Source organism: Anguilla anguilla, chromosome 8 (genome assembly GCF_013347855.1).
Source record: "Anguilla anguilla isolate fAngAng1 chromosome 8, fAngAng1.pri, whole genome shotgun sequence".
NCBI lineage: Eukaryota > Metazoa > Chordata > Actinopteri > Anguilliformes > Anguillidae > Anguilla > Anguilla anguilla.
In genome coordinates, this window is record NC_049208.1 from 41451396 (window position 1) to 41466709 (window position 15314).

At 39.3% G+C, this 15314-nt stretch overlaps 1 protein-coding gene across 1 annotated transcript in view; it reads left to right on the top strand.

The window, feature by feature from the left end:
• The first annotated feature begins 1022 nt into the window (after positions 1-1022).
• Positions 1023-15314, top strand: part of sdc2 (syndecan 2) — a 56782-nt gene continuing 42490 nt past the window's right edge. Inside the window, exon 1 of the mRNA XM_035431376.1 lies at positions 1023-1428. Coding sequence (XP_035287267.1) covers positions 1369-1428 — 60 coding nt within the window. The 5' untranslated portion in view covers positions 1023-1368. The remainder of the gene's footprint in view (positions 1429-15314) is intronic.

Here is a 15314-nt window from a genome sequence, read left to right on the forward strand (position 1 = left end):
TACATTACAAACCTGATAATGACATAAACCTGTAATGTAATAATAGTCTAAAATATTTTTTAATTTATGGTGTTGTTCATTTTGGTGCTTTGGGATAGGCCCCTTTGTGCCACATTTTGTGGTGATGTAGTATGCTACATGCTGTGCTTTGTGCCTGCTTTTCATAATTGAAAGTATACCTTGGGATACTTTCAGAGGCATTTCTGAATGCTTTGATGTACTCTGAACTACTCCAAAGTGCTCAGGTATACTGGAGTACACCGTATGGTTCTTTGTGGTACAGTACATGCGAGATGCATTCCCAATGCATCATGTGAATAGTGTATCAGTTTTTTCCCCCCAATTTTTGGCAATGATTTAGTCAGAATAAGTTATTTGATTAGCTGGTATTCATATGATGAATTGCAATGTTTTGGACGGCGCTCACCACTTGAGTTGACAAACAGATCATCTGCACTGTGAAGAGGTAAATAAATATTTCACTGTACCTTCCCTTTCAAAAAGGGATAAAATGAACTTTGCACAAACACATCTGACGTATGCTATTATCTGACAAAGGGGTTTTAACAGTCAATATGCAATTGTAGAACGCCTTAACACAAGGTGGTGCCAAATTAGGGCATGTCCAGCTCATTTTTTGTAATTTCATGACACCACGCTTTAGCACAACTATGGAGCATTGGTGGAGGCCCACGAACGAACGATCGTTTCAGTGAGTGGGACTACGCAGTCGGAGCTCCGGTCAAGCACTGAACGATTCAGTGAACGAATCTTTTGAACAAATCTTTTTAATGAACTGATTCTAATGATTCAGTATACTGAAAAGAACTGCTTTACCCATCACTACTTTATGGCACTCTTGTCTACGTTTACAGAAATGCATCTCAGTCTTTTTATCTCTGATCTGGACGATGCGGCCATGTGGTCGTTGCACCCGTCAATCAATGAAGGCTACACGCTCAGACCCGTTTGCTCGGTTTGTTTCTTCTCTCTCCACAGCGCTGCGAGCATTGCATTCGAAGCTCTGCATTGGATGCTGCGTGATACGGCTTCAAATGCCTAACCTGTTATAACGTACTTACTCCTTAACAGCACACAAACGCAATAACTACAGACTAGTAACTCCGCCTGCGTATAGTCTTGCTATGTCACAAATTCTGTCCCTTTTCGCAAGGTAGAGTGCGCCGAATAATAATAAAAGAGCAACACGCATCCGGTTGGATTCGAGAGAGAGAGAGGGGGGAGAGGGAGAGAGAGAGAGAGAGAGAGAGTAACACAGAAGAGGGGGACGAGGAAAGGCGAAGGTTTGCCGTGCGTTGCGGGAGTAGACTTGGTATTTTGTTCGTACCATCACGCATCAAAGGAATAATGAGGAACATTTGGATAATGTTGACCCTTGGCATGGCGGCCTTTCTTACGGGGGAAAGGGTAAGTTCTGAAAACGCATAATGCCGTTTTTCCGCGGAGAAAAGTCAGAGACGGCGAACTCCGCAAATTAGTTGCAATAGCTGGTCTGATGCCGACTAGCTGTTCTGCTGTAGTAATCATCGCAAAAAGAAATCGGCTATCAAAGCTTTAATTGTTTTCCGATTCGATACCTGGTTCATTGAAGTGAAGAATAAACGGTGTTCTTATTATTAAGTGTTTAAAGCACGCTGAATTTTTCGCGTGGGCTACTGCAGAAAAATAACGCAAATATCCTACGATCGGACACATTGAAGGCTTCCTCCAGTTGGGCTACGAACAATAATCAGAAGAGTTAAGACATATTATAGTTTCACTTTGAGCTTATGAATGCTGTACTTTGACTCTGGATGCGTTGTTACATTTATTTTAGTGGAGTGACAAACTTTTAAACCTGGTTTTTTTATTGATGGGTTCGTTTTTCTTTGTGCCAGTTGGGGGAAGGGTTTGTTTTTCCACTAGTCTTTTTGGGAAGGCAAATTGACTTGTAGGCTATATGTAGTTCTGTGTAGCTCATTTGTACGAATAAGAGCAAAATGTATAGTTTTCGCCATCGTTCATTTTTTACACAGTGAAATAAAGGCCTAATACGAATGGGACTAGGGAATCTACTGTTCTGAAATGACTTATAATAACTGGTATGTTTCCCACTGTGTGTAATATGTGATGATAGCCTAAATTTCGACAGATGTAATGGAATCAGTAAGATTTGGCAGAGTTTTAACAACTAAAGGAATAACCAATTAACCTGGATAAAACGGGAAGCAGATAGTGTCTAGTGCGAAGTTCTGATTGAATCGGTCTGAGAGTCAAGTGTGAATAGCTACTGCGGCAAATGACTGGAGGGGTAGGAAAGCATGGTGGTCCTGACTAACTGGGCTTTTGAGCAAAACAGCCGTCTCGATGCTAGTAAATATTTCATTTGCTGTTATTTGGATAATTTGATAAATGTTTTCAATTAATAACTCTACTTTTAAGTATGTCCTTTTAGTGTAGACTGGTTTTCAGGAGGAGCTACATCCGAGCCGACTGGTTTATGGTAACTGACAAAAAGTTACTGAATCAAATGGTTAAATCTTCTCTCTCGTTAAATCACGCCAGACTGCTTTAAAAAAGGTATGCTGCGTCGTTCTATTAAGATTTTGAAAGAGAAAGTTGCGTGCGTACAAGTCGATCATGCAGCCTGTCAACAGACAAGTAAATGTAGCGCATTAATTTGACGTGTTTCGCTTAACTGGAATAACATTACCACGTAGCCGATGAGCCAAAGTAGCAACTCATCAGTGTTGATAGACACACTAAAATGAAGCACATTTATAGCCTATTGGATGTTTATCTATATCCTTCAATAACATTGACATTGAAAAACATTTTTTTTTAATGTTTGGGAACGGTCGCGAAGCCTTATTAGTTTGTGGAGTTTTATAACATCCTTTAGCGTCACTGTGTAAACAGCTAAGCTGTAGGTTGCTTGTTGAGAATGTTGACTTTATAGCCATGAGCAGGGGTCCACGAGTCTGCTTTTATGCAAGGCCAGAGCTTCATTCACCTGAACTTTGGAATGTTTTTGAACCAAAATCAAAGTGAAACTCATTTGTTTATCTTAAATTTTAGCTACTCGAGGCTGCACATTGAATTAAATGCTCGGGGAAGTCTGTTGGAAAAAGGGTTCTTGTTAAAACAGAGAAAGTCATGGTCTTTTGCCTTCTGCTTCATGCTGTGGGGTCAAAGTGTTTGTGTGTGGTTGCAGTTAATATGCCCAATGTGTCACTTCTTATTGTCTTAAACAGTGTTGCTTCCTTGCTTTCTGCAGCGTTGAAACATTGTACAATTGAATCAGACATCTGCCTTCTAACGGCTCATTATTTGTATACGGTCACCATCGTACATAATCTTTTTTTTAGAGCTCGTTTTGATGCCTTGACATTTTATTGACTCCTTCTGCATTGCACTCCTACTGTAACTTAAAACTGTAGTTCAGATGACTGGTTTGAGGATTTTGGATATTGCTTTAATCAAGATCTTTGCTATGGTACAGTATTAAATGTAAATCATCATGTGGAGTTGTGATGTCACCTTGATATGAATAAAATGAGGTACTTCAACAAATTATTGCCTTTCTTTGATTTAGGGTTGCCAGATGTTGCCAGAGGTCTTAAAACCTCTGGCAACCCTAAATCAAAGAAAGGCAATAATTTGTTGAAGTACCTCATTTTATTCATATCAAGGTGCCTTGATATGAATAAAACCCTGCCTGCTTTGTTAAATCGCTAGCTTTGCCTGTTACCAAATAGGATAAAAAATAATATCTTGCTGTTCTGTGCTTGTGTTGTTAAAACCACAGAGTTCCTTCCATAAAATATCAAGTAACCATTGGTCACTTTGTATTTTGCCTGGGAAGTGGCTGGACACTTTCTCTCAGGAGATCTGCTGAATCTTCGCTTCACTTTAACTGTTTCACCTACAGCAGTGCTGTATCACTGTGAGGACAAAAGCCAGTACACAAAATTGATTCTCAATAGTGCCAGCACTTTGAAATTGCAATCAAGTTGTGACTCACCAGCAGGCAAATCTATGTGTTAATCATGCAGGACACCAAGTGGGCCTGTGCAGTGCAGCCAAGAAAGCTTCCTAATCTGTTCTTGAGATACATTTTTTTTTTCACCCACACTGTTGGCATTGTCTTTGAAATTGGTTTGCAGCATTTGACTTAAGTTGTTTCTAATGGGAAAGTTGGATTTGCTTGACTGTTTGTCTTTGAAAATACAACAAACCGCCCAAAAATATCTACAAAAATATAGGTTCAATGATTGCATGTTAGAATTATCATTGATCACAATCAACTCAGAAAGCTTTAATGCTTGAGCAATGGTGTTTTGGTCTGTGTTATTTGTTTTGTTGGGGTTGGGGGGCTTGGGGGGGGGGGGGGGGGGGGTGCGTAAATCTAGGGCCACCTCTCCTCTCCAAATGGGAGGTTTACTTAAGGTCAGATCTACTGTCTGAAGTTGATTTCAGGGCAGTAGCAGACAACATGCTGTGAAAAGTTCTAATTCAGGGTTTATTCCAACCACTCAGGGACATCCAAGAAAGTCCCTATCATACTGGATAAAATATTTTTCTATCTGACCTGTATTTAGCCAGGGCCGTATACTGTAGGGCTGGTACACAGTTTTCACTGTGACAGAAATTTGACATGCTGTTTGAAATTAAGATTCTATTTTAAGATTTGTTGTCAACTGTACAGTATTTTATTTTCCACAAACTGATGTTTTATTGGGTGTAATTTGCCTTTTGTGAATAATTGTTTTAATTGAGTATAGTGATAATCAAGTTGAGGATGTTCAAGCTGCATTTAATCTACAATAAAAATCCCAATAAGACCCCTCACAGACCTAGGACAGGAAATGCATCCATTTGTGATCAGTACTTTATTCCTCTATTGATTAATATTCGCCAATGCCTTAATTCACATTTTGAGTGAACACACACTTAATATTGATCTCAGGCAAATACATTGGCAACAGTAGTAATATTCATAGTAGAACAGAAAGCTAGCTCTGAGATACTGAATGTTGTACATACATATGATTCCACAGTAAAGCATTACCACATTGTTAACATAGTATTTACCTAGGCCTTTCAGGCCTTCAAAGCATGTTCCCTTGGTACCCTAGCAAATACGTTCTTTGATATTTAAATATCCTGCCATTATTTATTTATTTTTTATTGTTCATTTTTACAACAATGTGACAGCTGGTACCTGATATAAATACCATCTGTAGTCTTATGTTTCTTGTGTGGCCATCTCCTGCCTCAATATGTGACAGTTGGCTTATGCACATAAGCAAAGTGTGTATCAGTTGTTGTGTAGATCATTTCTAGGGTCGCCATTCATTGTCACAATGAGTATAAACCCATCAAACCCTAGTTGAGATGTAATTCAGTACCATATATACTGTTGTGTAATTTCATTATGCAAATAACCTCATTCAGATAATGTATGGCTTAATATTTGCTGGTGCAATTAATATTTTATATTTATGTATGTGTGTGTGTGCATGCACTTGTGCACACATGCTACAGTAGCAGTTTAGCTACCTAGACAGCTGTATGACTACACTATTGACACTGTAATCATGATGCAATAATTTCAAAGGAAAAGGTTTGCTCTTAATATTAATTTAGGTTGTCAAGTCCCCTTTCCGGACACAACTAATTCTGTTTACACTTCCAATAAGAACATGATGTGATTAAATTATTTTGTAACTTGTCTGTTGTTGGTTTGGTTCCTGCTGATTTACCTTTTTTAGCAAGGTCCTTAACCTGCACTGCTTCAGTAAAATACCCAGCTGTAGGAATGGATTGCACGTGAAAATGTAATCTGTGTAACCCCTCTAGATAAGAGAATCTATTAAATGTAAATGTAATGTAGTTCATTTCTTTCATGACATATTTGAAAGGATTCATACTAGGGATGCAAATTTCATGCGGTTCCTTTAATCGATTGTCGGCCCCAATTTTTATATTAATAATTATTAACTAATTATCTTAAAATATACTATATGGCTTGTAAAATGAATAACTCAGAGTAGGCCTACCAATTAATGAATTGTAGCCTAAAGTCATTAGAACAGGATTTGCATTGTGCATTAAAGTCATAATTATACAAGCACGGATTCACAGACTGAAAAATCTGCGCAGGAGTGAAGGACTGCTGGCATTTTTATTACAGGCTGGCTGAACTGCCAGGCTGGTGACAATGCTGCTGATTAGTGCTTAACTTTGTAATAAACAAATTAACTGCTTTAGTCGCTTTTTGTCTTTCTGACAACGCTAACACAGTGTCATAATAAAAATAACTGATCAACTTCTTCAATAGTGCAATCTGTATTCTGTGGTGCAAGTGGTAGGCTATTCACTTTAACAAAATAGTGGCAAGTTCCCAATTTTGTAAAGTAAGCCTCTTGATGTGCTGCAAATTAAACAAGACCAGGTCAAAACCTAGTATATGGCTGGACCTAACACACATCATCCAGCCGACCAATGGTGTAACTTCATAACTCGGCCGACCAATGGTGTAACTTCATCACTCACTCAGTCACAGACATTTGCGTTTATAGGGCTGGCCCCGCTGTTGCGGTCCAGCCAAAAAGGTAAGTAAAGGCCTAAAATATAATGAAGTGCCGTGAGACCCCTTAGAAATGACCTCTAATAGGCTGTATCCCTGACGACTGTAACATATTGCTGTAATGTACAACATAGCCTATATGCCATAATCTGTCTTAATACTTAAGCATTTTTGTTAAGGAATATGAGCATGTCTACGTGCTGTGGGGTTAGTCTGGTTCGCAGTCTGCTGAAGGTGAGATCGGCAGCTGAGAAGACACGCTCAGATGGCACCGATGTTCCAGCAATGGCCAGATAGCATTTTGCTAATACTGTCAGGAGAGGGAATCATGACTTGTTCATCAGTCTAGGGGATTTGTGTGTAATGATGGAGAAACATCTCTTTAATCTGAAATCCGATCACCAGCATTAGGTTATTTGTTGAAATGGTTTATTGAAATTTAACTGTTTAATCATTTATGTTAATTGATTAACATCATATCCCTAATCCAAACCCATTGATACTCATTTTTTACTTTTTTGTTTCTTATAAGCAGTTGCACAGTATGGCCTAATTGTATCATCTTCCAGTGTTGCTAAGGTTTAGAAATTTGTTCTCTCTTTAGTTTTCTCAGAAACAGTAACAATCTATTTTTATAATCCTACTGGGTTGCGTGAGTATGTTAGGGCATAATAACTTATTTTGTTAATATTAAGCTTCCTGTGCACCTCAAAGGCATCCCTGGGTTGAAAAGAATGCTTGGGGTTTTACATCACATCTTCTTAAGGTTGTGTTTAGTTTGGATTATGCATTAAATTGTAACAACAGCTTTGACAGAGCTGCACAGTTTAGGCTTTTCTGATTGTTCTGAATTGCCTTTGGCTCTCTTCTCTTCAAGTTCACATTCTTTCAAAACAGTAAACAAAATTATAGCCTTCTTAAAAGCAAATACAAGCATCAGACCTTTGGCTATTTCATTTTAATAGCTGCTATGTATATATATATATATATATATTTTAATACAGTGAGCTCCATATTGTTTGGGACAAAGAAATATTTGCTCTTGATTTGGCTCTGTACTGCACAATTATAGATTTTTGATTAAACAGTTCACATGTGGTTAAATTGCAGATTCCCATCATTTATTAAAAGGTTTATTTATCAATTTTGGATTTACCATGTAGAAATTGGCACTGTATTTATACATAGTCCCCCATTTCAGGGCATCATAATGTTTGAAACAAATTGCTTCACAGGTGTTTCTGAGTAGTCATGTGTGTTCAATTGGTTCCTTAGTGCAGATACATGATAGCTTTCAGTACCTAGCTATGGTTCTAGACTTTTGATTGCCTTTGGAGTCTGTTATTGGCATTTGTCAACATGAGAACCAGAATTCTGCTCAAGAAAGCTAATATGAGATGTAAGGAAAAAAATAGCCAAAGACGTAAGCCAAACCTTAGGCTAATCAAAGTCAACTGTTTGGAGCATCATTAAGAAGAGAGCACTGGCGAGCTCAGTAATTGTAAAGGGCTGGGTAGGTCAAGGCAGACCTCTACTGTTGATGACAGGAGAATTCCCACCATAATGGAGAAAAGCCCTCAAACACTTCTCTGACAGATCAGAAACACCCTTCAGGAGGCAGGCATGGATGTGTCTGTGACTACTGTCTGCAAAAGACTTCACGCACTGAACTACAGAGGAACATTCAAAACCACTCGTTAGCTGCAAAAACAGGAGAGCAGGTCACAGAGCAAGATCCACTTGTATCAGAGTGATGGCGAGAGCAAAGTATGAATGTATAAAAAGTGCTGCAATTTTTACAAGGTGAAACCAAAATGTATAAATACACACGTAAATGGAAGCTGCGCACTTTTTAACCACATGTGAATTGTTTGATTACAAATATTAAAATGGTGGAGCCAAATCAACTATATCAGATGCCTTTATCCCAAACTTGGAGCTCACTGTGTGTATACAGTATAGGTATGAATGTGAAACCATTGCTAAGGAAAATGAATGTGATATTGTGATCTCAAGGCTGACTGAGTTGAGAAAACAGGTCCTCACAGTGCGCTTAGCCAGGGAAATACCTTCTTTAAATAGGCCCCGTAGTGCTGTCTTCATCCAGACATACTGTCATCCTATATTGTTTTTCCTGAGCATTAAGAACCGGTGCAAGTTGCCCATTTGGTGTGATAGCCTGATATAACAAATTGAATGATTTTAGTTGGGGCATCTAACGGCCTGAAGTAATAGTATGCAATGGATGAAAGCTAGTGGAGAGGCTTAATTTAATTTAATATACCAATGAATAAATAGAATGTGTGAGCTATCCTCAAAAACTCATTTATTCTGCAAGGGATAGCACTGTGAATGGAATTTGTTCTCGCTGCCAGTAACCTGAGCAGAGTTAACGCTGTGTTTAAACCTCTCCCACATGGGAGCGATTCTCTTCTGAAGTCCAGCAGCCCGTCTCAGTTCCTACTATTTGTATTAATTTGGTCCAGGTCTGCTAAACATTAGGTAATCCTCCATACTTCACAAACATAAGTTCTTTGGACTTTGAGTTCTTGTTTTGTCATCATTCATGCGGCAGCCTGTAGTCCTTCCTTTCAGCAGAACTGCTGTTTGTCATTACTGTCTAGTTTTTGGTTACACTTGTACTTTGCAAAGAGTGGCATTATAACGTGGTTATGAATTTTTCAGACAGACGGAAAGAGTGAAGATGAGGAAAGTAAAAGAAGAACTAGAAAGGCACCGTGCTAGTTCATTGCAGTCTCTCAGATAGTGGATGTTTACATCTGTTGTGCTCACATCTCACAGATCTTTGCACATTTGTTTGAAAGCACACAGCGAGTGTTTTCTGGTAGGAAACGAGTCGTCCATGTTTTTGTTTGGCTCTTTTTTCAGCCCATAGCCTTTGGACAGATGCCAAAACCAGGGTAGAATGTCCTTGAGGAAAAACCTGAATGCTTCTCAGTTGAGGGTTTCTGGGAGGACAGCAGAGTGCCGTGGCACTGGAGACGTGGCAAGAGGTGATCAGTGCTGGCCTCTCGTAATCATACACAGAGTTTGAAAACTGAGCCAGACTGCATTCCCCATGAGAAAAATGAGGCCTAAGGCTCTGAAATGGAAGTACCCTGGAAAAGAATGGCAATGCGCAGCCCCTTATGGGCCCAAATGGAACCAGTCCCCCCCCTACCCCCCTCCCCGCAGCCCTGCGCCCCCCGGCTTGATTAACTTAGCAAATGGAAAGTTTTCTTGGAAGGACTTTGGGACTTGGCAGAGCGGCCATGTGCTGAAAGGAAACCCCTATGCATTAGTCCTGCTGTCTGCTTTATGCATTTACAGTTCTGTATCCAGGATCGATTTCCATGGAGAGAATGTGCACTTGGCCTCCCTCCACTGTGTTTGTCTGCCCTTTACTGTATGGAAACTATATGGACTGGCCAGTTTGGCTGCAGGCGTCAGGGCAAACCAGTTTGCTGATGTGGATTTGCCATGAGGAAGATGTGGAAGGGTGCATGTTATTGTAATACTGTATACCTGGTCCCATTGATTCTTCCGTTATTTTCCTCCACAAAATGGGTGTGAAAATAAAGAACTCACCAGCTCTTAGGCATACATCGTATTTTAAATATTACAAGATGCTAAGTGCTTAGGTTTAGGTTGTTTTTGTAAGCAGAGGAATAACCAACAACAGTGGGAATAAACAGCAACAAGCTGTTAAAGAAGTTGCATAGAGCATGTCAAAGATAAAGCTAATGTCCTCTGCACTGCATTATGATTCATGACATTGAATAGGTCTTTACACCTTCCCCTGAAGAACAGCAACTTCTGAATAAATCATTCAACTAATGTAATACTGCTCATTTGGAATTACTTACAAAGATCATCCCGGCTGTTTGTAACATGGTTCAGGGCTGTTTTCATCCAGTACTAAGGTGAAAACCTACTGACATGGATCAGCTCGGTTGTTTTCTTCAGTTTGTGTTGTGGTTCTGTTTATGTATTGAGTGTGTGCAATGCACAAGGCCATCATGGTGAGATGTATTCCATTCCATAATAGTTCAAAGAACAGTGGCTAAGGTAATGAATAGCATGTTCTTTGAAATGAAGGTGTTTGACTGAAATTGCAAGGCCTGGCTACTGTCTAGTAAGAAGAAGCAACGAATGTAGCAATTGCTAAAGTCATAAATTGACTTCAACAGTAGTGACACTGGCAACTTAAGAATCATTTTACAGTGAAAGCTAAGTGAAAAACACACTAGGGTGAATTTGGAGTCGTAAAGGTATAATGAAATAATTAGCAATTTATCATTTATGAAAACATTCCTGAAATTGATGACATCACCACAGTATCCATATTCAACTCCAGTGTTTAACTGTGGTTATTTACCAAAGATTCAAGTGTAATCCATTGTGATTACATTCATAGTTACTGAAGAAGTATTGTGGTGAAAAGTGAAGGTATGTATGGTTTCATCTCTCATGTTGTTCACAGGCGCTTTAAGGTTTGCTTTTGAAAATTGATCCTTAAATTTCTACTAATAATAAATGAAAGTCAAACTTCACATTTGGAATGTATTTAAATGTTGTGTACAGCATATTGTTCCACTGCTGTGAATTTTACACTGATACTTGATACAAGTAGAAAGCACTCAAGAAGTTCTGCAGTTTTTGTTTTGGGAAGGAAGAAAAAATAAAGTTTGATTGGAGTGAAGTTCATAAGGTTACATTTAGGGTATAGGCCCACCACAAAAAACAAACATTGACATTGGTAAGAAATGTGCTGTTTGTCATTTAGAAAAGTGTTTCCATTTTTGAATATAACTGCAAGATGGCTAGTAAGAACACTCAGTTTGGATTACTCAACTCCACAGCTACTGCTTTTGTCTTTTATTGGGCTGGTGCACCAGCAGCAACTGACTGTATTGTATTGTGTGGCTGCGCTGACTGTGTTGGTCCAGTTCAAACAAAACAAAAAGTGAGGAAAAGGACTCCTTGTTTACTCCTGTTGCTGTATCGCACTATGTGAAGTCAGTCTGTTTTGGCCTTTCCCTCAGACCTTTATCAACGCTCTCTTGGGGCCTTCTCCAGCAACCTTGCCCGTAATGTCATCAACAAAAAAAAAGAACAGAAAATGGCATGACCTGCTCCTCATGGTTGGATAGCCCTGGCTCGGAATGAATTGGATATAGCTGTAGTGAAGTCAAATGGCTTATTATGTGGTGTCTTGTTAGAAGGCAGTACAATTATCTTTTCTGTTACATCCACTCATATGCTTCAGCATCAAATTTGGTGCATGCAAATTGGGGCGGTTCTAATGTCTTGGCACCTTTGGTCTCTGAAGCACGGTTTGATTTGGATGATGTGAACAGCCACCCACATCACCCACAAAAATATTATTTAAATCATCGTTTTGTTTTAAACATTGTTTTTACATTTGCTACAGCACAAATCATGATTGAAATACATTTTGTTTTGTTTTAATAAAGAAAAACAAAGCTCATTTTTATTTTACATTTTTATTAGAACAAATTTACTGTGGTTGAACCTCCAAAAAAGCCCTAAACCTATTGTTTGGCCTCTCTTCCACCTTTGGAAGAGAGGTGTGTGTGTGTGAGAGTGAGTGAGTGAGTGAGTGAGTGAGTGAGTGAGTGAGTGAGAGTGTGAGAGTGTGAGAGTGTGAGAGTGTGAGAGTGAGTGAGTGTGAGTGTGAGTGTGAGTGTGAGTGTGAGTGTGAGTGTGAGTGTGAGTGTGTGTGTGTGTGTGTGTGTGTGTGTGTGTGTGTGTGTGTGTGTGATAGCCTTTAGGCCAAATGTGTATTGGTTCATTTATCACTCAAAAACAATAAAGCAATCCCAGTTTTGTCGACTAGTACATCAGTGACAATATATTCATATAAGTCCCCATGCTATGAAATTACAAAACACTGGACTGCAGTAGTGGGAGATTTGCTGCTGGTTAGCCTGCTAACATCAAGGAGCTCACAAAATGTACTATGTCGGATATTAATCCATTCTGCCGGGAAAAAATAATAATTTCCTGTGGTTATTGCTCTTGCTTTTATTGCATTTATCTGTGCAATCCCTGTTGAAAGGATCACCAGTGAGTGCCTTTAATGGTGAATGCTTACATTTTCATATTGCAGCTCATCTCTACTTAATTCAGTTCATGTTTCAGACAAATGCACATTTATGAATTTATCAGAAAAAAATATATCAGAGGTTTGCTGTATTTATAGCTCATCAAAAGATACAACTGTATGTAGCTCTTAAAAGTTCAGATTGATTTTTTAGCAATAGCCTTCTTCTAGCCTTTAAAACTCTTTTGTAACTGGCTTACTCATGGAGATCAAGGGGAAGAATCTGATGTATTTCTGGGAGTTTGAAATAGTGTTCTTTCCTCGCTAATGCATTAGAGGAGGGGAGAATGTCACATCTTACATCCTCGGGAGGAAATGAAAATGAAAATAGAAATGAAGCTTTCTTTGCTGAAACCTCTCCCTTGTTTATCAGTTTACGTATCTGCCAGGTAAGGCATAAGATATTGCATTTTAGATTCTCAGTGGAGTTCCTGCACACCCATTGGTTTCCATATTTTGTGCATGTGTGTGAATGATGTTCCAAATATTGGGTTCAGCTGCTGGTGCTCTACTTAGGGTTCTGCATACATATTGTATCATTCATGAAAGGGTGGTAATCAAAAATGCAGAATTCAATGTCAGATTCATTGAGTGTCTTAAGACCTTTAAAGTGCCAGTGCCATTCTGGTATTGGGATGTTTGAGTGTGTGGTCTCTGCTTGTGATGTGCTTGAAGTGAAATGTTACCTGTAGCACATTATTACCTAATAAATCTATCACTGTATTTTAATTTCAGAGCAAATGCCCTTTAATTTGGATGTACCTGTGACAGAAATGATCTATTTTCAGGTTTATTATTATTATTAACATTATAAGCGGTCAAAGCAGATGCATTTTCACACGTCCCTGAATTTGTGGACCTTTGTTAACAAATTCCATTGTCAAAGAATTTGGGGGAAGCCATGTACTAATATATTTTCATGAGCAATGGATGTTTACTTGCATGTCTTCTTTCCACTTAACCCCTTATGTCTAAGCTTCAGGCCTGCCTGTTATTTACTGCAATTGAATTGTGGAGTTCTGGTTGTGATGTCATGGTCCCTGTGTCCCCTGTGTCTGATTGTAGCTTCAGAAGGTTAGACTTTGCTACTAATTTACTGGGCTATAAAATATACATTTTAATGTGAAGGGAATGTGTTTTCTGGTATTTTTGATGGACTTATTTAGCGTGACTTTCATAGCCTTCTCAGCCAGCTGATTTCACTAATTGGTTCTACCTCCTGGCTGAAAAATTGTGCTAATCAGCAAATCAGGGTGATTAGAACAAAATACTGGGGAGGACTTTTTTGGACCTGGATTTTCCACTCCTGCCATTTATGCTGGGGGATATTTACTGAGCGACTCAGGTGATGGGCCTTGTGCGGAGGGGCAAACCTGGACCAATGGAATGTGAACTTGGTGTTCAGGCTCATCCACATGACCAGTACAACTGGGGGTATTTTGCTGAAATATTTCTGCAGCAGTGAAGAATCATATCATTGAAGAATAAACGGATCAGTATTAACTTTTGAAGTGGGATTGCCAGATCGATGTCTACATGTATTTCTTGCACCCCTTATTTGTAAGACTATGAAGGTTCACCTTTTTACGTATGCTCAAAAAAATGACTAAAACTCTTTGGGATGTCACGTATGTTGCTGTGTTTGATTTTGCCTAAGGTCATAGACTTGACCTTGCTTGCAAACCTTAATCAGGCAATTTTAATAAAGAAAAAAAACGAAACAGCTGGCCTGCCTCATCTCTCCAGATGTTCAGCGTAAGCAGAGGTCATGGCAATAGATGTTATTCACAGGTCTGAACCAAGAGGAATTAAAATGATAAACAAACACTGAGTGAAAGCTTTTAACAGTGACAGGGGTCCGATGGAGGATGGAAATTAAGCAATAAGAGCGAGAGATGGAGAGGAGATTGGGGGGTGGGAGGGTTGGCTCTTTAATCACTCCATGTTGAGTACTGCTGTGACCCCCCATGCCTGTGTGCTCTCAGCCATATTAATGCAGCCTCTCTGAAAGTGGGAGCTAATCTTTGTTAATGGACTCTTTGTTAACACCCATCAGCATGTGGGTTTTCTCAATATTGGAATGGAAATGAAAGCCATGTCTGTGTCCAGTTAGTGCCATGCTTCAGAGGTGGCTGTTTATCGGATTCAAGCTTTAAAAAAAACGAGCGCCTGAAGAAATGAGATTTTTGTTTTCAAAATGTAACACGATGAATCAAACCAACTGACAGCTAATTTTCGCGGGCCCATTGAGGAGTCTACACAGCGGTAATTGGTGGAAAATCACAAGCAAGCCTCTACAAAAACAACAGAGCTGGCTTTATCTGTGTACTTATAGCTTGCGGCTATCTGTGCCCATGACTTCCCGTGTTAAAGCTGGGCTGTTGATTCATCTCACGCTACTCTGCAATGTGCACTCTTCCTCCGTCTCTGTCAGCTAGTCTGGATATTATACTGTGTGTGTTGGCCTGCTCTTCACATCATGCACTGTGATTCACTATGACTGGCTTGCTTGGACAGGTGTTATTTGAAGGGTGTCGAAGGGTACAGTAGTTCCTTTCTTTACAGAGCTCAAATTGGGGCCATCACATGCCCATG